General features: G+C 39.1%; 1 protein-coding gene across 1 annotated transcript in view; it reads left to right on the top strand.

The window, feature by feature from the left end:
- Window positions 1–21,312, top strand: part of LOC134303719 (microtubule-associated serine/threonine-protein kinase 4-like) — a 55,565-nt gene extending 34,253 nt beyond the window's left edge. Inside the window, exons 2-4 of the mRNA XM_062989193.1 lie at window positions 11,116–11,269; window positions 20,359–20,486; window positions 21,295–21,312. Of these exons, the coding sequence (XP_062845263.1) occupies window positions 11,116–11,269; window positions 20,359–20,486; window positions 21,295–21,312 (300 nt within the window). The remainder of the gene's footprint in view (window positions 1–11,115; window positions 11,270–20,358; window positions 20,487–21,294) is intronic.
- The last annotated feature ends 388 nt before the right edge of the window (window positions 21,313–21,700 follow it).

Genomic DNA, 21,700 nt, shown 5'->3' with positions numbered 1-21,700 from the left:
GCACCCGGCCATCCACGTGATGTAAAAGAAAATGTGATTCATCAGCTCCGTGGTCCAGTTCCGATGCTCACGTGCCCATTGTTGGCGCTTTCGGCGATGGACAGGGGTCAGCATGGGCACCCTGACTGGTCTGTGGCTATGCAGCACCATACACAACAAACTGTGATGCACTGTGTATCCTGACACCTTTCTATCAGAACCAGCATTAACTTCTTCAGCAATTTGAGCTACAGTAGCTCGTCTGTTGGATCGGACCACACGGGCCAGCCTTCGCTCCCCACGTGCATCAATGAGCCTCGGCTGCCCATGATCCTGTTGCCAGTTTACCACTGTTCCTTTCTTGGACCACTTTTGATAGATACTGACCACTGCAGACCAGGAACACCCCACAAGAGCTGCAGTTTTGGAGATGCTCTAACCCAGTCGTCTAGCCATCACAGTTTGGCCCTTGTCAAACTCGCTCAAATCATTACGCTCGCCCATTTTTCCTGTTTCTAACATCAACTTTGAGGATAAAATGTTCAGTTGCTGCCTAATATATCCCACCTACTAACAGGTGCCGTGATAAAGAGATAATCAGTGTCATTCACTTCACCTGTCAGTGGTCATAATGTTATGCCTGGTCGGTGTATATCATGTACCAAAGCATTTTCAGTATTTCTATTTCTCATTTTTTTAACATACCAAATATTTGCCATGAATGTTTTCACATTTAGGCGTAGTAATGTACACTAACGTTTACGAGTTTACGAGAATGATCAAAAATGTTTGAATAGGGATTACCTGATGTGCACCACCCACAGCCAAATGACAGTACAGTACTGCATTATAAACAGCACCACCCTTGAGTAACAACACCTGTTGTAAGCCTGCCAACATCAGTCTGGTCATGTTGAAAGCATGTTGTCCCATTAGAGCAGGCTGGTTAGATTAAGCACATGAGCTTACATTAGTGAGAAGTACAAACAAGTGAGTTGTGTTTATATATACCGTAGTTCTGATGGAAAACCTTGTATTCTCAAGGGAGTAAATAAGTATATAAATATAAAAAGAAAACAATTGGAAAATAAATGAAAAAATACAATTACCATACGAGTAAGAAAAGAAAGAATTGGCATGTTTAATGTGTGTATTGTAGACACACACTAAAATGACAGGTGTTTCAGTTTCATTGTCCAACCCCTGTATATTTACAGTATATATTAGGGCTGTCAAACGATTAAAATTTTTAATCGCGATTAATCTCAGAATTTCATATAGTTAATCGCGATTAATCGCATTTAAAAAAATCTGTGTAAATGTTATAGAAAACAAGGATTTTTAAGTGAAATGTTACAATTAAAATGGTGAACACATTTTATGCTAAATGTACTGATGTTAAAAACTGCTGGGACAAGAGAAAACTGTAAGGGAGTTTATTCACTCACATACTAGGCAGTAAATGTCAGATTGTAGTTTAGAATTTCTCCATCAGCAAACATTGTAGATCAGCGGTGCTTTAGGTGGGATAAGGCATAGTTATTGTAACAGACTTTTCTGTGGTTGTATTGTGACAATGGTTGATTGTAGATCAGCGGTGCTTTAGGTGGGATAAGGCGTAGTTATTGTAACAGACTTTTCTGTGGTTGTATTGTGGCCGTAGATGTAGATGGCCGTTTCTACACGAAGTGAGTGTGTTTTGACCCTTTGGGGCTTCCATAGTGCATGGACTAACGTGCTTGACTCAGCTTTCCGGTATTTGGTACCTTAACAGAATAAGTTAATAAAAGTGTTCTGCTCCTGACAACTTGTGAATATAGCGTGTATTTATTTCTTTATAAGTGCATCAGTACAACGCTCGGTTACATTATGTTAACAAACCGCAAATGAAAAACGGTGGCAAGTCCGACATTAAAACGTTTGTTCTACCAGTCAAGTATCAACATGAACTAGAACTTGCGTTAACGGCACTATTATTTTTAATCGCGTTAAATTGAAATCGCGTTGATGCGTTATTATCGCGTTAACTTCGACAGCCCTAGTATATATATATATATAATAGGCAGGGTACCGAGCTGCTGATAAACAAGCTTGCAATATTTACAAGCAGTATCAAGTAAGATCTTCCTTATTGAAATTGTAATTTATTTAATAATTTTAATATGAAAAGTATTGTTGCAATGTTGCAAGCAGAATTAGCCCATGTGGCTGTATGTATCACAGTAGCATGAGCATTTTTTATGCAGAGTGCTGTATGGGCACGAAGGTAACACACATTCAACTTACCCTACATGGACTGAGATTTCTCCAGATTTCTTGAATCTTTTCATATATTATGTATGGTAGATGGTGAAAGACCTAAATGTTTTGCAGTCTAAGCTGTGAGATTTTTAACCTGACAATTATCTTTTGATTTTTGATGCCATGATACGTCTTTGCTTGCAATGACTGAGCCTTTGATGGATGAGGATCTTTTTTATTATTTTTTATAATTATTAATAATACTCTCAGGTGTTCCCAATTCATCTGCTTATTGCCAAATGTTTCAATCAGGTGTAACTCGAATATTTTATATTTAAGTTACACCTCTTATATTGGCTCTGTCCCAGTTTTTTGAGTGTGTTGCAGGCATCAAATTCAAAATGTATTTATATTTACAAACTACAATTAAGCAGGTCAGGTAAAACATTACAAACATCAAAATTTTCAAGAAATGGGGTTTAATAGCTATTTTAAGCAAACTAAATAATGATTAGATGTAATGCTAACAGTCAGGCAACTACCAGGCCAGCAAAATAAACTAGCTCACAATTTAGGGGAGTGGCACGATGGCTAAGTGGGAGTTTGCATGTTCTCCCCGTGTCTGTGTGGGTTTCCTCCGGGTGCTCCGGTTTCCTCCCACAGTCCAAAGACATGCAAGTGAGGTGAATTGGAGATACAAAATTGTCCATGACTGTGTTCAATATAACCTTGTGAGCTGATGAATCTTGTGTAATGAGTAACTACCGTTTCTGTCGTGGATGTGACCGAAGGGTGTAAAACATGACGTTAAAATCCTAATAAAACAAACAACTACAACAAAAAAATACAATTTAGGGTTCTAAATCAATTTGGGATCTTAATAATTTGATTGTTGGAATGGATCAGCGCTCTGGAGCATAAAAAGCTGAATAACTGTTTCATGCTCAATCATCACACAACTCTGTTCATCGATTTTTATCATATAGGAGTGTTATTTGTTAATAGAAATAATAATAAAAAATGTTTATCTTATTGTTTGTTCAGAACTCCTGGGTAACGTGTGAACTAACATGAGCTATAACAGACGGGAACTGAGCTTTGCATGCCATGTATTTCTGGTGGAAAGTTGGCAGTGATGTTAGTTCTGTCTGCTGTGTGGAATCCAGGTCTAAACCGTGCAACATGCACTACTAAATTACACACAGCAATTCTTCTGTTTGATTAGGTTTGGTAAACAAATTTCACATTAAAAATATTTTTTCTTCATTTCATTATTTTTCTGTAGAAAAGAAAACCAGACAGAAAATCCTATAACATTAAGCTCTGTTGATTTGCTAATGAAGAAAATAGGGATGCATGGTATCAAAGATTCTTATCAAGGCATCAAAAAAAACCCAAAACATTTAATTACTGGTTAAGTAAACTTTTACATTTTTTTATTTTTCGTAACCACATCTAACAGAAAAGCAAATTCATAAGTGAGTTGGTAACAATTAGAGATGCATGAGTACCGATACTGGTATCGGGTATTTGCCCGATACCGTGCTCATTAACTTGTACTCGTACTCGCAAACGAGGCTCCGATACTAAACATCCGATACCGTGTGCCTAGTGCACGTTGCTGCGTTATGCCTAGTTCACACTACACGATTTTTGCCCTGATTCTCGCCGACCGGATCGGGATTTCTAGCTCGTCAGATATCTGTGAGATGTGCGACTGGGAATGAGTGACATGTCGAGCAGCCAATGAGAACGCAGGATACGGTGTGAGGGGAAACGCAGGAGAGGAGTGTAAACAGGTGGGACAGGGGGATAATATAGTTTATATCAGAATACACCTACACACACGTTTTACAGTATTTCTGACCTGATCGTTCTCTACAAAACATAACAACAAAACACCAACATTGCAAAAATATTTATTAACCTCCAACTCACTACAGAACAATCCATGCTATTCGTGTTGCCAAATCCACTATTTTTCCTCCTTGATTTCATCACATCAGCGCACAAACACTTTGATCACTCGCTACTTGTTGACGTGCATTTTTGGACGTGGTATCGTTAAACTTCTCGTCACTTCTCACGTGTGTTTTTGTTTTAAAAAAAACGGTATTCTAAATAGGTATTGGTATCGGTATCGGCAAGTACAAAAATACATGTACTTGTACTTGGTTGGGAAAAAATGGTTGATGCATCCCTAGTAACAATAATCTTGCTGTCATATGCTTTTTCTATTTAAATTTTTAATATGACTTTTATTTATGTAGAGTTTTTAACAACAGACGTTCACATTTACTCACAAAGCAGCTTTACAAAGATTCATGTCAAGAATTTAAATATGAAACCAAGAGGTGACAGAGGCATGGAAAAACCTTGAGAAGAAGCAGGTTCCTAAAGGGATCTAATATAATACAATGTATCCATCAAACTGTCTAACAGTGAAGTGAAACTGTATATAAAATATGTAAGCTGTACGGTAAAGCATACTGAATAAGGCCAGCTTTTTAACAAATGTTTAATTGGCATCGCTTGCACTGGATGGCTGTAAAACCAGAGCTGCGTCTGGAATCGCATACTTAGAGAGTACGTACTAGATTGGAGGAAGTATGCACTACTCTGCCGGTAAAAAAGTACATACTTCCAGTACAGAAGTATGCAGTATGCACACAACACCGCTACGTACTACATCCGCCATCTTTCCAACGTCAAGTGATGACGTGGGACGTGATGACATAATATCACCATGGTTACAGACTCATTACAAACCCCACTCGCCAAACTTTTGGATATTTATCGTGTTTTTGTTATTAATTCGTCTTTAAAATGTTTTATTTTATTTATCTTACTTACACTTGTAAACAGAGGACCGCTATCTTTCTTGTTTCTTATTACGCTTCGAACGCCTACGCAGCTCCAGTTGCATTATGGGATACATTAACGGACCGCAAGTGTGCATCGCTTGCATACTCAAACATGGCTGCCCAATAAGTAGGTCATCCGGGTACTTCTCGCGTACCTCTTTGTGTATACTATGTATTCGGACATACTAACCGCTCTCGCGTACTCATTTCGCGTACTATTGAGTATGGAAGTATGCGATTCCGGACGCAGCCCAGGTCTTTGCAGCACTTACTTTATACGTTGTAGATATGTTTCACTTGCATGTGTAGGTGAAGCATAAAGTCTGTAAGATTGTACATTGAATTGTTTATAAATGACTCTATTTAGAAAAGCATTTGGATTAAGGCTTAACATACATTTTGGCTCTGGATACATTTGAATATTAATTGAGATTTTATTGCCACAGACAGCACAGACGTAATGTTACTTCATTATTTCATCATTCGTTTTGTTTGAGGAAATTTATACTTTAAATCCTGTAACATATTTTTTAAAAAGGTGGGACAGGATTACCTTTCCCATTAATTACAGTGGAGTATACTTATTGTTGCAATTTGGCAAGCAGAATTAACCCTTGTGGCTGTATTTATCACAGTAGCATGACCATCACACATTAAACTTGCCCTACATAGACTGAGATTTCTCCAGATGTCTTAAATCTTTTTACATGATGTATGGTAGAGGGTAAAAGACCTGAATGTTTTGCAATCTTGTGTTGTTTTTTGGATTATTTTATCATTGTCAGATTGGTTGAGGGCAAGAAAATGTAGGTAAATTGTTGTTAAATGTCACTACAATCTGCTGTATCAGTATTATTACTACAATGAAGGATCTTTGTTTTCCTGTGTGCTTGTTGCCAGTAGTGTTTTTGCTTGGAATTGATTTTTGATTTCTACAATTGATGTGCCATAGACTCAATGATTACGTGCCATTCTTAGTGTACATTTGCGATAACCACTTACCAGCAAATAGGTCACTGGTGACTAGTAAGCTGTGAAATGTGGAGGTTGTTGTTTTAGACTAAGCTACTTTGAATACAAAACTGCATGTGAGTAAACTGTCAATACTGTCTGTCAGTACTGATGATTGTTTTTAGGCTCACTGCTGAGTGACTCAGCCAGCAGAAAGCTGTTTTGCCACGTATCATGTCAAAGGCATAAATGCCATTATAAGCAACAATGTGTGCCCGGCCTTGCGGTGAACAAATTGTAAAATGCTTATCATATAAATGCAGCATTAAGACATTCTTTGGATGTGATATTTCTGAACAAAATAATACGGATATTATTTATTTTCCTTTCCAGATTTTTAAAGAAAAGTGCTTAATATCATTAATGATCTAAAATCATTCAGTTTGATATGTTCAATAACAGAGGGATTCAGAAAATTAGGCAATTACCTTTTCACTTTGCAAGTCTGGGCAGAACTGTTGTGCAACAGGTACTGAAAAAAAAACACACACAACTCCAGACACTTGGGTTTTATTCTTGCCCACACTCATTGTTCATGGTATGGTATACCATAACCATATCAGCCATAACATTAAAACCACCTCCTTGTTTCTACACTCGCTGTCCATTTTATCAGCTCCACTTACCATATAGAAGCACTTTGTAGTTCTACAATTACTGACTGTAGTCCATCCGTTTCTTGGCATGCTTTGTTAGCTTCCTTTCACGCTGTTCTTCAATGGTCAGGACTCTCCCAGGAACACCACAGAGCAGGTATTATTTAGGTGGTGGATCATTCTCAGCGCTGCAGTGACACTGACGTGGTGGTGGTGTGTTAGTGTGTGTTGTGCTGGTATGAGTGGATAAGACACAGCAATGCTGATAGTGTTTTTTAACACCACACTGTTACTGCTGGCCCGAGAATAGTCTATAAGGTCTAGAAGATGACCAACTCAAACAGCAGCAATAGATGAGCAATCGCCTCTGACTTTACATCTACAAGGTGGACCAACTAGGTAGGAGTGTCTAATAGAGTGGACAGTAAGTGGACACAGTATTTAAAAACTCCAGCAGCGCTGCTGTGTCTGATCCACTCATACCAGCACAACACACACTAACACACCACCACCATGTCAGTGTCACTGCAGTGCTGAGAATGATCCACCACCCAAATAATACCTGCTCTGTGGGGGTCCTGACCATTGAAGAACAGGGTGAAAGCAGGCTTAAAAATGTATGTAGAGAAACAGATAGACTACAGTCAGTAATTGTAGAACTACAAAGTGCTTCTATATGGTAAGTGGAGCTGATAAAATGGACAGTGAGTGTAGAAACAAGGAGGTGGTTTTATTATGGCGATGTACGATGTATATCTTATGATTCTATTTTTAAATGTAATATAATTACAGGGATTTCACTTGTAATCAATGTGTATTGACTTAATTTTAAAGTTGGTTGTACATTTTTAAACATTGTATTGTTTTACTTAATTGTTTTTCTTGGCCTAAGTCTATTTTTTGAGTCTATTTTTTGTACTTTAATGCAAACATCATTGTATTCTTTAACTTTAAGCTTTCTAGCTTCTCCTGCTGTGATTCTCAAGGTCCATAAAGACTTGGTTTTACTAGTTTAGTTTAACGAAGTTCCACCGGCCTGCGTAGAGAGTGCTGGCCTGGTTCCATTTAATACCCTTGGAATAAAACGTTACATTGTTGGTGAGCCAGGCCTTGTCCATCATCAGTTCCTGATCTCACAAATGCTGTTTTGACTAATTGGGCACAAATTCTTACTGACACAATTAAGACTTAGTGAATGCATTCCCAGAAGACTGGAGGTCACTTTTTGATTCTACATGTACATTTGTGGCATTTAGCAGATGCTTTTATCCAGTGACTGAATACAATTTGAGCAGTTGAGGGTTATTGCTCAGGGGTCAAGTAGTGGCAATTTGATGGTGGTGGAGTTTGAACCTTCTGATTACTAATCTAGTACCGTAACTGCTGAATAACTCTACCTAGGGCTGGACGATATGGCTAAAATTTATATCACGATATAACTCCTAATTTCGGTCGATACGATATAATTCCGATATCGATATGAATAATACAAATGTCAGAAAAACTGCCAGGAACACCAACATTGAAAGGCTGTACCTGCGAACCTCTGAAAAATTTATTTGCAAAGTCTATGAAATCTCACCCTTTACATCTACATAACATTTTAGAAATAATAATAATAATAATAATAATACAAATAAATTAGCTTTCACCTTTTACTTGTATTCAGCATTTGTATACAGACAAAAACACGACTTCATTCTCAAATAAACATAAGCTTTGACAATATATAATATAATATATTAACATATGTCTTAACCAGAGGTGGAAAGACTAAAATATTGTACTCAAATAAAAGTACTATTACTTTAATGAATTTTTACTTAAGTACGAGTAAATTACTAGTCTAAAAATCTACTCAAGTAGCTCGTTTAAAATGTACTCAGAGTAAACTTTCCTTTGTTACTTTATTAACAGCAGGGGGGGTCTCTTCTGTGTAATGCAAACAGGACAAGTGGATATAAATCTCACAATAGTTGTTTTTAATTCAAATATAATAGAAGAAACATGTTGATACAACATTTAAAACATTTAGTGGTGTGTAATGTGTCATTTTAGTCCCATAAAACTTTTTTAAACTGTATAACCACTAGTGATGTGTCGTAGAATTATTTGAATCTATTGAACGGCCCTTTAAACTGAAATAAAGGAACCGACTCTTCTGGGAGTCGTTATGTATATATACGGCTCTTTAAAAGGAACCGAGACAAAAGATCCGACTCCCCGTCGCAGAATTCTCTGCAGCAGTTTCCCAGACGCGATTTCTTTAGCGTTTATTATTTTACTCAGTAACGGATCTTATTTAAAATGTAGCGAATTACAATTCTTAATACAAAACATACTTAAGTAAAAGTAAAATTACAGGCTGTGAAATCTACTTTAAAAAGTATAAGTACACAAAAACAAAAAAGTACACTCAATTACAGTAACGCGAGTAAATTCGTTACTTTCCACCTCTGGTCTTAACTAACTTTAATCCACAACATGGACTGATTATTATTTGTATGTAAACATTTTCGAACAAAAGTGCTCAACCAGGATAAAGAATATAAAAAGTGCTTAAGAGTTGCTGCAGAATTTGCTGCAGCAGATGTTGTGCTTAAAGAATACAGAAAAAAAGAGTCTAGTCTTTCCTCTCTTATCAACTATTTCTACTGCTTCTTTTTTAACTGTGGATGCTCGTTCACTCACAGCTGTTGAACTCATTTAGCCGCTAATATCCACCGTGTTGTAGCGGAGTGTAATCAGAGCGGTAATGCTGAGCACTGGCGTCATGCCTGTGGCGTACGTCATCACGCACTGACGTATGCATATCGATCGAATTTGTTTAAAAATCATATCACTGTTATTGAAACATTTTCTGTCGCGATATATATCGATATCGAATTATTGTCCAGCACTAACTCTACCCTATGATTATTATATATTAATATTATTGTGTTTATCTTGTCATGATTTGCATGATGATGTCACAACTGCTCTGACCACTGTTTGTCTATTTGTATTTATATTGTGCTTTTTTTTATCAGCTTTAACGTCTTTTTCATTTTACTATGGATCGCATTAGCTATAAAAGAAACACTTTTATTTATATCCATTTACAATACACTCCTAATAATAGACGTTTTTCTCTGTTATGGTATTAGAAGCGTTTTAGCTACAATGACCAGCCATAACATTAAAACCACCTCGTTGTTTCTACACTCACTGTCCATTTTATCAGCTCTGCTTACCATATAGAAGCACCTTGTAGTTCTACAATTACTGACTGTAGTCCATCTGTTTCTCTGCATGCTTTTTTTTTAGCCCGCTTTCACCCTGTTCTTCAATGGTCAGGACCCCCACAGGACCACCACAGAGCAGGTATTATTTAGGTGGTGGATCATTCTCAGCACTGCAGTGACACTGCCATGGTGGTGGTGTGTTAGTGTGTGTTGTGCTGGTATGAGTGGATCAGACACAGCAGCACTGCTGGAGTTTTTAAATACCATGTCCACTCATTGTCCACTCTATAAGACACTCTTACCTTGTTGGTCCACCTTGTAGATGTAAAGTCAGAGATGATCGCTCATCTATTGCTGCTGTTTGAGTCGGTCATCTTCTAGACCTTCATCAGTAGTCACAGGATGCTGCCCACAGGGCGCTGTTGGCTGGAGTTTTGGTTGGTGGACTATTCTCAGTCCAGAAGTGACAGTGAGGTGTTTAAAATTTCCATTGTCATTGGTGTGTCTTATCCACTCATACAAGCACAACACACACTAACACACCACCACCATGTCAGTGTCACTGCACCACCCAAATAATACCTGCTCTGTAGTGGTCCTGTGGGGGTCCTGACTATTGAAGAACAGCATAAAAGTGGGCTAACAAAGCACGCAGAGAAACTTCATGAAACGTTCTTTTTTACATGAAAAAAAAATATTTCTATTGTGTAGTTATTTTTGTCCAATTCTGTAATTACTGTGACAAGCATTTTGCTACCAGTTGTACTGTTTGACTATGTGACAAATAAACTTTGATTTGATTTTGATTTGATTTATTAATGTAGAGTGGTAGTGAATTAAATATTTATAGTCATGAATTAGGTAAGAGTCACTGCATAGTGTAGCATTAACTTAAACTTAATGGATACTAGTCCTCATTTCTCAAGTATAGTATAGCAGTGAAAGGTATTATCATTTCACTGAAACCAGTTTTACTTCTAGAAGAGGGAGCCTTGAGGTGATGGTGATCCGTCATGTAAGATTTATAGCTCAACTATCATCCTGCACTGCAGTAAAGTAAAGCCTCATTTGTCAGGTGTAGATAAATAGAATAAGAATATCTTAAGCTAATTGTTTCAATAGCTTTTAAACAAATCCCTTAATAATGAATAATGCCGTTCATTTTCAAGTAAAAGTTCTATGTTTTCTTTTCTCCACTAGCTGGATCACATCCTGTCTCCACCCTTCACGCCTTTCAGCAAGATGAGCAATCCTGAGCTGCGCAGCGGTTCTGGCCAAGCACTTAAATTCACACGTCAGTTAAGCGATGAGGGCAGACAGCTCCGTCGAGGGAGTCTGGGCAGCGCGCTCACAGGTAACGGTTTTGACACGCATGTATTCATGATATGAATTTCCACACAGCACATACAGTTGTTCTTATACACTTATAAGCAGAGTGTGAATTATACAATGATACAATTGAGGGAGGTCAACTTGTGGAATTCAGATGGCGCCAAATCCAGACTATAAGCTGTCTCTTAGTCTCTTAGACACGACCAGAGCGGTAGAGAGAACAGAGTGGCGACATTCCCATAGGGAACCGTTGTAACGGGGGCGGGACATTTTTTTGTGCAGCTTCCGGGTTGTGGAGCTCTGTATAGTTCCAAACATCCCATAGAGCCCCATTCATTTCCACCACTTATCAAGCATTTTTAGCTGTATGTTGCTTTGTTTTTAAAAAAATAATGAATTTAATGTCATTAATATACTTAATACTGTTATTGTTTAGCATTTGCTCAGCACTAAATGTTACATGTTTATCTTAATTAATAGGTTTTACCCAATTTAGCTTAGTCAGTTAAGCTGAATTAATGACACACGAGTCTTTTCACCTAAAATGAGTTGATTAATCAAGAGTGTTGTTACAGAAATGATCATAAAACATTAGAGCCATAATAAATCATGCTACTTTTACTTTCATACTTAAGTACATTTGAAGGTAAATTTAGTTTAGTACTTTTACTCAAGTGGAGGTAAAGAGTATTTTTACTTTTACTACTACTTTTACTGGAGTAATATTTCACCTTGGATATTCTACTTCAACTCAACTACATGGTTTGTGTACCTTGTCCACCACTTACATTAGACAAAATGAACTAGTGCATATTAATTATGAATTACTTCATGTATTACATGTAGGAATAAATTATTACTTACTCATGAAATAAGACATGAATTAATGCTATTTCATGTACCTGCACTATAATGTTAAAGGTATTGGTACGGTAGTGTGTTTATGAATCTGTTCATTCAGTGCAGGTAAACCTTATGAATCCAGCCACATGGCTTAGTGTTTAACCAAAATGATTATTATTATTATGAATCCTCAGGAAAGTGAAGGGAGATTAGTTTATGCAAAAAACAAAACAAAAACTGTCTAATCTCTGTACTGTATATTGTCTCTACTACTTAATGATATCGCATTATGTAATGTATGCTAATATAATGTACTGTGTGTTAACAAGAACGACCTATTAAGTCATTATAAACATCAATCTTCCACTTTATATACCAAATTGGCATTAAAGCAGATGCAGTAAATGTAAACACAGTTGAAAATACCCAGAAATTGTACAAATGTTTATTATTTGCCGTTTAATATTTCACTCACTGCTGCCTGTCCCATATGAGAACATGACAGCGCCGGGTTTGTTTGGAACTATTGGAGGATTACATGAACCGGCGGCGAGATCAAGGAGTGTCGCAACTCTCTCTATCTACGGCTCTGGACACGACCAGTTACTACTCCTTCCGCCTTCTCAGTTTCCAACGAAAATACAAAAGTGCAGAAACTTCTTAAAGATCCCTCGTGTATATACAGTCAAGCTGGAAAGTCTGCACACCCCTTTCACCTTCACCACATTTTATTACATTACAGACTCATTCTATAATAGATTAAGTTCTTTTTTTGCCTCAAACATCTACACACAATCACCAATAATTACAAAGTGAAAACAGGGTTTAGAAAATATGCCATTTTATTTTACTGACAAAAATGGTTTATTTAGGGGTTACATATCTGTACACACCCTTAGCCCAAACTTGGTTGATGCACCTTTAGCAGCAATTACAGCTTCAAGGCATCTTGGGAAAGAAACTATGGCCTTGGCACACTTGTTTCTGGACATTTTTGCCCATTCCTCTTGGCATATCCTTGTAAGCTCCGTCAGATGTTCGTTTGGATTCGGGTCTGGGCTCTGACTGGGCCACTCGAGGACATTCACAGACTTTCTCAGAAGCCACTCCTTTGTTGTCTTGGCTTCAGGTCGTTGTCGTGTTGGAAGGTAAACCTTCGCCCCAGTTTGAGGTCCAGAGCGCTCTGGAGCAGGGTTTCTTCAAGGATCTCGATGTACTTAGCTGCATTCATCTTTCCCTCTATCAGGACTAGTCGCTCCGGTCCTGCTGCTGAAAAACATCCCCACATCATGATGCTGCCTTCGCCATGCTTCACTGTAGGGATGGCATTAGCCAGGTGATGAGCGGTGCCTGGTTTCCTCCAGATGTGACGCTTGGTATTCAGGCCAAAAAGTTCCATTTTGGCTTCATCAGACCAGAGAATCTTGTTTCTCATGGTCTGAGAGTCCTCTAGGTGCATTTTGGCAATCTCCAAGTGAGCTGTCATGTGCCTTTTACTAGGGAGTGGCTTCTGTCTGGTTACTCTACCATAAATGTGTGATTTGTGGAGTGCTGCCTGGATGGTTGATCTTCTGATCTTCTGATTACCCTCGGGTTCCTGTTCACCTCCCTGGCCAAGGCCCGCCTTCCCCGATCGCTCAGTCTGGCCGGGCGTCCAGGTCTAGGAAGATATTTGGTGGTTCCAAACTTCTTCCATTTACGAATGATGGTGGCCACTGTGCTCTTTGGGACCTGTAAAGCTGCAGCAATTTTTCTGTACCCTTCTCCAGATCTATGCCTTGACACAATCCTGTTTCTGAGGTCTGCAGATAATTCCTTTGACCCCATGGCTTGGAGTTTGCTCTGATATGCACTGTCAACTAATTAAATTGTAGAAACATCTCAAGCAGTATCAGTGAAAGCAAAATGCACCTCAGCTCACTTTTGGGTGTCATATCAAAGGGTGTGCACACTTGTGTACATATGATTTACATTTTGATTTTTAATAATTTAGCACAGATGTCTAAAAACCTGCTTTCACTTTGTCATTGTGGCTATTTTGTGTAGAATGTTGTGACAGAAATGAAGTCAGTCTATTATAGAATGAGTTTGTAATGTAATAAAACATGGAGAAGGTGAAAGAGTTGTGCAGACATTTCGGCTTGACTGTATAAGTATATATATTTATTAATAGTATATATAGTGTTTTCCTATATGGTTGTAATTGTGATACTGCTGTATAATAGTAATTGCATTACATAGTCAGTATTTTTTATTTTATTCTACTCTATTTTATTTACTGTACTTACACTGTGCTGGAGCCCATGGCGATCAATGAAGAAATCTTATCTTAAAAATAGTGCATATTAAAATAAAACTGTGTGAACATCTTTTAAAACAGGGGTGGGGAACCTTTTACCCACTGAGGGTCAGATTAATAATTACATATCTGGTCACGGGCCACAGACTACAATGGCGCAACATACAGCCAAATAATATAGGCTTTATAAATACATGATGCTGATGGTATGTAGTGTTTATATTTGATCTCAGACTTACCTTATCATAATTTCAATGTGACGGTTGTGAATGTTTGGTCTTGACCAGCTGTGGAATATCTGGGGGCCATGACGTCGTGGCAACACGTAACTGGTATGTGTCAACATCACTCATATTTGTTATGTGTTATAAAGCCCAGAAAATAAAATCTAGGAAACATATGGCGGGCCACATTTGATTGAGCGGGGGGGCCGTATACGACCCACGGGCCGGAGGTTCCCCACCCCTGTTTTAAAATGTATCACATGATTGCACAGTATTTATGTTTTACTGTTGTCAGATTTTTTACTTTATTTCTGATGCTTCCGGCAGTGCACGAACACACACTAATGAAACATGTAGACAGCTGCATGAAGATGGATCATCACCAGGTTCTACCTAATGATGATAAATAGGCACTTCCTTACTGCTGAGATGAATGACTATGAGGAAGCACAGATTTCCTTTTTATATCCTGTTTTTACCTCAACATGATGTAAGAGTAGATGGGAACATAGCGCATGAAAAACAAACCTCTACACCCTGTATGGGTGTGCGTGCACCCTATGCCCGGAGTCTGGAATAGATGGTGTGAGAGTTTGCAAATATGTTTTTGTAATTGACTGTCATCTTTTGTTACTTGTTGGACAGAGTTCTAGGATGTTTTTTAGCTGAACCTTGTGAGAGTCTTTTCTGTGCCAAACCCCCTTTGGCTGTAGTACCAAGATAATATGTGTTTGAAGGATGATAACAGGGTGTGGCTACAATCTTGCCGAAAGACATAAAGCAAGCATATGATGTACACATGATTATCTCTGCATGATCACACTGTGGTTTCTGAAGAACTTTCAACGTTCTTATTAAGGTTCAGAGGCGGAACCACTAATGATACTTAATAAATAACACAATATCAAGATAATTGCAGGTAAACATTCTGAGTTGGTCACCTTCTAGACCTTCATCAGTGGTCACAGGACGCAACCCACGGGGTGCTTTTGGCTGGATATTTTTGGTTGGTGGACTTTTCTCAGTCCAGCAGTGACATTGAGGTGTTTAAAAACACTATCAGCATTGCTGTGTCTAAACCACTCATACCAGCACAACACACACTAACACACCACCACCATGTCAGTGCCACTGCAGTGCTGAGAATGATCCACCACTCAAATAATACCTACCCTGACCATTGAAGAACAGCATTGTGAAACTGGTCATTGTAAGGTTTGGCACGTACTGTTTGTGTATTACTGGGTTCCCTCATACCTTTAAAAACATGCCAGTAGGTGGACTTTTTTTTAGCTTGACGAGAATTGAGTAAGCATTGTAATATTTCCTGCCTTGTGTTCAGTATTTTCGGGATAGGCTGTTGATCCACCCTGACTAAAAGCAGTTACCAAAAATGATTCACTGAATGAATCATTGCGTCATTTATTTTTCTACATCTATTGTTTCTTCATCTTTCATATTTCATATGCATATTTTTTTTTATAAATAATAGATTGTTGTTTTGACCTAGGATTGTCCAGATTGTTACCAACACAAAGTTCAAAATCCTCTGTGTGTGTATTTAATTATACAGTGGGGAAAATAAGTATTTGATCCCCTGCTGATTTTGTAAGTTTACCCCCTTACAAAGACTTGAACAGTCTATAATTTTTATGGAAGGTTTATTTTAACAGAGAGAGACAGAATATCAACAAAAAATCCAGAAAAAAAAAATTAAATAAAGGTTATAAATTAATTTGTATTTAATTAAGGGAAATAAGTATTTGATCCCCTACCAACCAGCAAAAATTCTGACCCCCACAGACCGGTTATGTGCCCATGAGGCACACAAATTAGTCCTGTCCCTGTATAAAAGACTCCTGTCACAGAATCAGTTTCTTCCGTTCAAATCTCTCGACCACCATGGGCAAGACCAAAGAGCTATCAAAGGACGTCAGGGACAAGATTGTAGACCTGCACAAGGCTGGAATGGGCTACAAGACCATCAGCAAGACGCTTGGTGAGAAAGAGACCACTGTTGGTGCGATCATTCGAAAATGGAAGAAATACAAGATCACAGTCAATCGCCCTCACTCTGGAGCTCCATGCAAGATCTCACCTGGTGGGGTAAGAATGATTCTGAGAAAGGTGAGGTCAGTCCAGAATTACACGGGAGGAGCATGTCAACGATCTCAAGGGAGCTGGGAGCACAGTCACCAAGAAAACCATTGGTAACACACTTCGCCGTAATGGATTGAGATCCTGCAGTGCCCGCAAAGTCCCTCTGCTCAAGAAGGCTCATGTACAGGCCCGTCTGAAGTTTGCCAATGAACACCTGAATGATTCAGAGAAAGCTTGGGAGAATGTGATATGGTCAGATGAGACCAAAATTGAGCTCTTTGGCATCAACTCCACTCGCCGTGTTTGGAGGCAAAGAAATGCCCGATGGGGGTGGTGTTCTTGGGGTCATATCCAGCATTTCTCTGCTCCCAGCTCCCTTGAGATCGTTGACAAGCTCCTCCCATGTAATTCTGGACTGACCTCACCTTTCTCAGAATCATTCTTACCCCACCAGGGAGATCTTGCATGGAGCTCCAGAGTGAGGGTGATTGACTGTGATCTTGTATTTCTTCCATTTTCAAATGATCGCACCAACAGTGGTCTCTTTCTCACCAAGCGTCTTGCTGATGGTCTTGTAGCCCATTCCAGCCTTGTGCAGGTCTACAATCTTGTCCCTGACGTCCTTTGATAGCTCTTTGGTCTTGCCCATGGTGGTCGAGAGATTTGAATGGAAGAAACTGATTCTGTGACAGGAGTCTTTTATACAGGGACAGGACTAATTTGTGTGCCTCATGGGCACATAACCGGTCTGTGGGGGTCAGAATTCTTGCTGGTTGGTAGGGGATCAAATACTTATTTCCCTTAATTAAATACAAATTAATTTATAACTTTTATTTAATGTTTTTTTTTCTGGATTCTTTGTTGATACTCTGTCTCTCTGTTAAAATAAACCTTCCATAAAAATTATAGACTGTTCAAGTCTTTGTAAGGGGGTAAACTTACAAAATCAGCAGGGGATCAAATACTTATTTTCCTCACTGTATATGGAATGGAATACCTTTATTTGTGATATACAACAATGAGGCATAACATTATGACCACCTTCCTAATATTGTATTGGTCCCCCTTTAGCTGCCAAAACAGCCTTCACTCCCCACGTGCATCAATGAGTCTCGGCCGCCCATGACCCTGACGCCGGTTTACCGCTGTTCCTTCCTTGGACCACTTTTGATAGATACTGACCACTGCAGACCGGGAACACCCCACAAGAGCTGCAGTTTTGGAGATGCTCTGACTCAGTCGTCTAGCCATCACAATTTGGCCCTTGTCAAACTGGCTCATATCCGTACGCTCGCCCATTTTTCCTGCTTCTAACATCAACTTTGAGGGTAAAATGTTCACTTGCTGCCTAATATATCCCACCTACTAACAGGTGCCGTGATGAAGAGATAATCAGTGTTATTCACTTCATCTGTCGTGGTCATAATGTTATGCCTAGTCGGTGTATACATATACATTTGTACAGCGCAATTAAATTCTTCTCTGCATATCCAAGCTTGTTTGGAAGCTGGCGTCGGAGCACAGCGTCAATTATTGGGCTGGCCAATAACACCACCGGGATTCTAACACAAATCTCTGTGGTGGTGGGCTAGCATAATAGTCCACTTCACCACCTGAGTGTTTCACAATTATTTAAGTCCTATATTACATGTACTTCATGTCTGTATGATCTAAACTTGGGTTACAACATGATACAACCATTGGGAACTCAGCTGTGATGTGTTATTTAAACTCCACCCAGAGATTCAAGTGTTCAAGGTGTGGTGCAAACATGGAGATCAGATCATTTCATTGCACCAAAAGGACAATGGGTATTAGAAGATTTCCAAGACCTTGAGTGTCCCTAGAGACCAAACAGGTGCATCAAAAAACCTGTCAGGCTGTTCAGAGGCCAATCTCATCTGGACAATACACATTGCCAACACACATTACTCAGGACGGGTTGACTAGAATACGCCAGAAGGAATTTGGAGGAACCTGCAAAGTTCTGGGACGCAGGTGTTTAGAGTGACGAATCAAAACTGGAACTGTTTGGCCGTATGGTTAAGCGGGTTTGTTTGGCACAATAAAGGAGAGGCTTATTTACATTTATATTTTTGGCATTTAGCAGACACTTTTTATCCAAAGCGGCTTACAGTACTGTGATATTATATTGTCTGAGCAATTGAGGGTTTAGGGCCTTGCTCAAGGGCCCAACAGTGGCAACCTGGCAGTGGTGGGACTTGAACCAGCAACCTTTTGATTACTAGTCCAGTATCCTAACCACTAGACTACAACTGCCCTGTTGGGCTTATGACCAGAATAGTTCTATCCCCAAGGTCAAGCATAGAGGTGATTCAGTGATGATGTGGGAATGTTTTTCTGGAACTGGAACTGGAAATATTGACCATGTGACTGGCATCATGGATTCAGAAGATACCAAGGGCATTTTGATTAGGAATGTTATACCTTCTGTGGTGAGATTGAACCTTGGTGGTTTTAAGACTTTCCAAGCACAGTGTCAAGTCAGTCAAAGTTTGGTTAAGGAATCAGTCCTGGAATATTCTGGATTCTCCAGATTGGAATCCCACAGAAAATCTTTGGTGGGATTTAAAGAAGGCAGAAGCCATCAAACCTCAATGAGCTTGGAAACCTTTGAATAAGAAGTATGAGAGAAGATTTTACAAGAGTGTGTCAAACGCTTGCTTGCACTAACCAAAATCACTTATTAGAGGTTATCAAGGTTGAAGGATGTTCCATCAAGTACTGATTGTTTTTTTTATATTTTGTTCATGCGTTTTCTCCGCTTTTTCTCCCTTTTATTGCGTCACGCTTCCTCTCCACCAATGCCGATCCCCGCTCCGATTGAGGAGAACGAAGCTAACCCACCGGCGCAGGCGCCATCAATCATCCAGCAGAGGTCGTAATTGCACCAGTCATGAGAGAGACCCTATCCGGCTTAATATCCCATCCATATATAAACACAACAGGCCAATTGCTGTTCATGTGGCCGCTCGGCCCAGCCGGCAGGCAGGGCTGAGACTTGATACGATGTATTCGAGATCTCAGCTCTGGTTCCAGCATGTTTTTTTTTTACTGCTGCGCCACCTGAGCGACCCATATAATGGATTTTAATCAGCTTTTTGAACTTCTTCACATTTTACATGGCTGTCTGTTTTATTTACATATTTTCTACCATTCCAGCTTCGTTTTAAGCTGCGGTTGTATAAAGCTAGTACAAATCTAGTTTTTTTTTTTTCCGATCATGAGAATTCCATCTTGTTAAAATCTCAAAACATTTCAGCAAATTAATCCCTTTAAGATTGTCGTAACAAGCAACCCCCGGCGCTTTACCAAGATATGTCTTCAGACTAAACTGTTCTCAGCATTAAGACCATGCTATGTCTTACCACTTGGAACAGTGGTAGCCTAGTGGGTAGAAATTTGGGCTATCAATTGAAAGGTTGAGAGTTTGAATCCCAGCTGTGCCATACAGCCACTATCGGGCCCTTGAGCAAGGCCCTTTCGGCTCCAGGGGCACCGTACAATGGCTGACCCTGCGCTCTGACCCCAGCTTCCAAACCAGCTGGGATATGTGGAAAAAGAATGTCATTGTACTGAACATCTGTATATGACAAATAAAGGCTTTGTATCTGTGCTTTTTAGGGAAGTACCTGTTGCCATACATGTTGACTCAGCAGTCATGGCCAGCTGCGAGGATGGACAGCTCAAACCTTGTGCGCATGAGATCCCAAAGCTTTGGGAAATCAGCTCCCTCTCTTACTGCCAGTTTGGTAAGTTTTACCACACTCTCTTTTAGCTTTTGGATTTCACCTTTTCTAATGTTTTATTTAGTTGTACACACCTGGGCATTGTACGGCCTCCGGGCCACATCCGGCCCTTTGGCTGTCCCCTATTGGCCTGCGTGAGGTCAGTGGTAATTACTAATCAGATGTAAATTAGTGTACATACATATCTTTTATTTTGAATAGACTGCTATTTTTTAATTTACGTTTGTGCGTGTGGGAGTGTATCCAGCTTCACTGTACTGTGTTGAACAGAACTGTAAGTGCGATTGATAGACATGGATGTTTAAGTGTTTATTCACTAAAGTCAGCTGTAAAGCTGTTTAAAAATTATAATTTAAATTGCACAGTACTAAACACACAGAACAATACAAGAACTTGAACAATGCAGAGCGCTCACATCTGAAGCTTTGCTAGATAAACTGCAAAAAGAGGAAGTACTTTTTAATAAAAAGCCGTCAAGACTAGCCTTGTGATTTTCAAGAAGAATATCGAACAATAATAAAGGGCTGAAAATAGCAAATTAGATTCCAAACTTTGTGTAAAATTAATTTAAATCCCACACATTTTGTTTACAATAGTGAAATACATTGATGTTTTTACTCTGTCTGCTTCTTGTTTTAACTGCCTCATTGTAACATCTACTCTTACTAGTAACAGCTTATCAACACTTATCAAACAATTTACTTAATATTGAGCAGCGTGAAAAACAGCGTAGCAAACGTGGCATGAATGTAGAACAGTATGATGGAGAAGCTAAGAGATTTAAGTGTTACCGTTATGTGTTGACGAACAGAAATGTGAGTGTGATTGATACAACGTGTAGAGTTTTTAACAAGACATGGACTTAAGAACAGTATTTATTTACTGAAGTCAGATGTAAATCTGTGTTCATTTATGGAAAACAGACCGCTGTGTTTAAGGTTCACAATTTAAACACCATCACGGTACTAAACGTTGCCTCACAGCAAGAAGGTCCTGGGTTCGATTCCCAGGTGGGGCGGTCTGGGTCCTTTCTGTGTTGTTTGCATGTTCTCACCGTGTCTGCGTGGGTTTCCTCCGGGTGCTCCGGTTTTTCTCCCACAGTCCAAAGACATGCAAGTGGGGTGAATCGGAGACACTGAATTGTCCATGATGAGTGTGATGAGTAACTACCGTTTCCTGTCATAAACAGTTGTCTGTTGTCTAATAAACAAACTAAT

This window comes from Trichomycterus rosablanca, chromosome 26 (genome assembly GCF_030014385.1).
Source record: "Trichomycterus rosablanca isolate fTriRos1 chromosome 26, fTriRos1.hap1, whole genome shotgun sequence".
Lineage (NCBI taxonomy): Eukaryota > Metazoa > Chordata > Actinopteri > Siluriformes > Trichomycteridae > Trichomycterus > Trichomycterus rosablanca.
The sequence above is the reverse complement of the archived record's forward strand: the minus strand, read 5'-3'. Positions and strand labels throughout refer to the sequence as shown.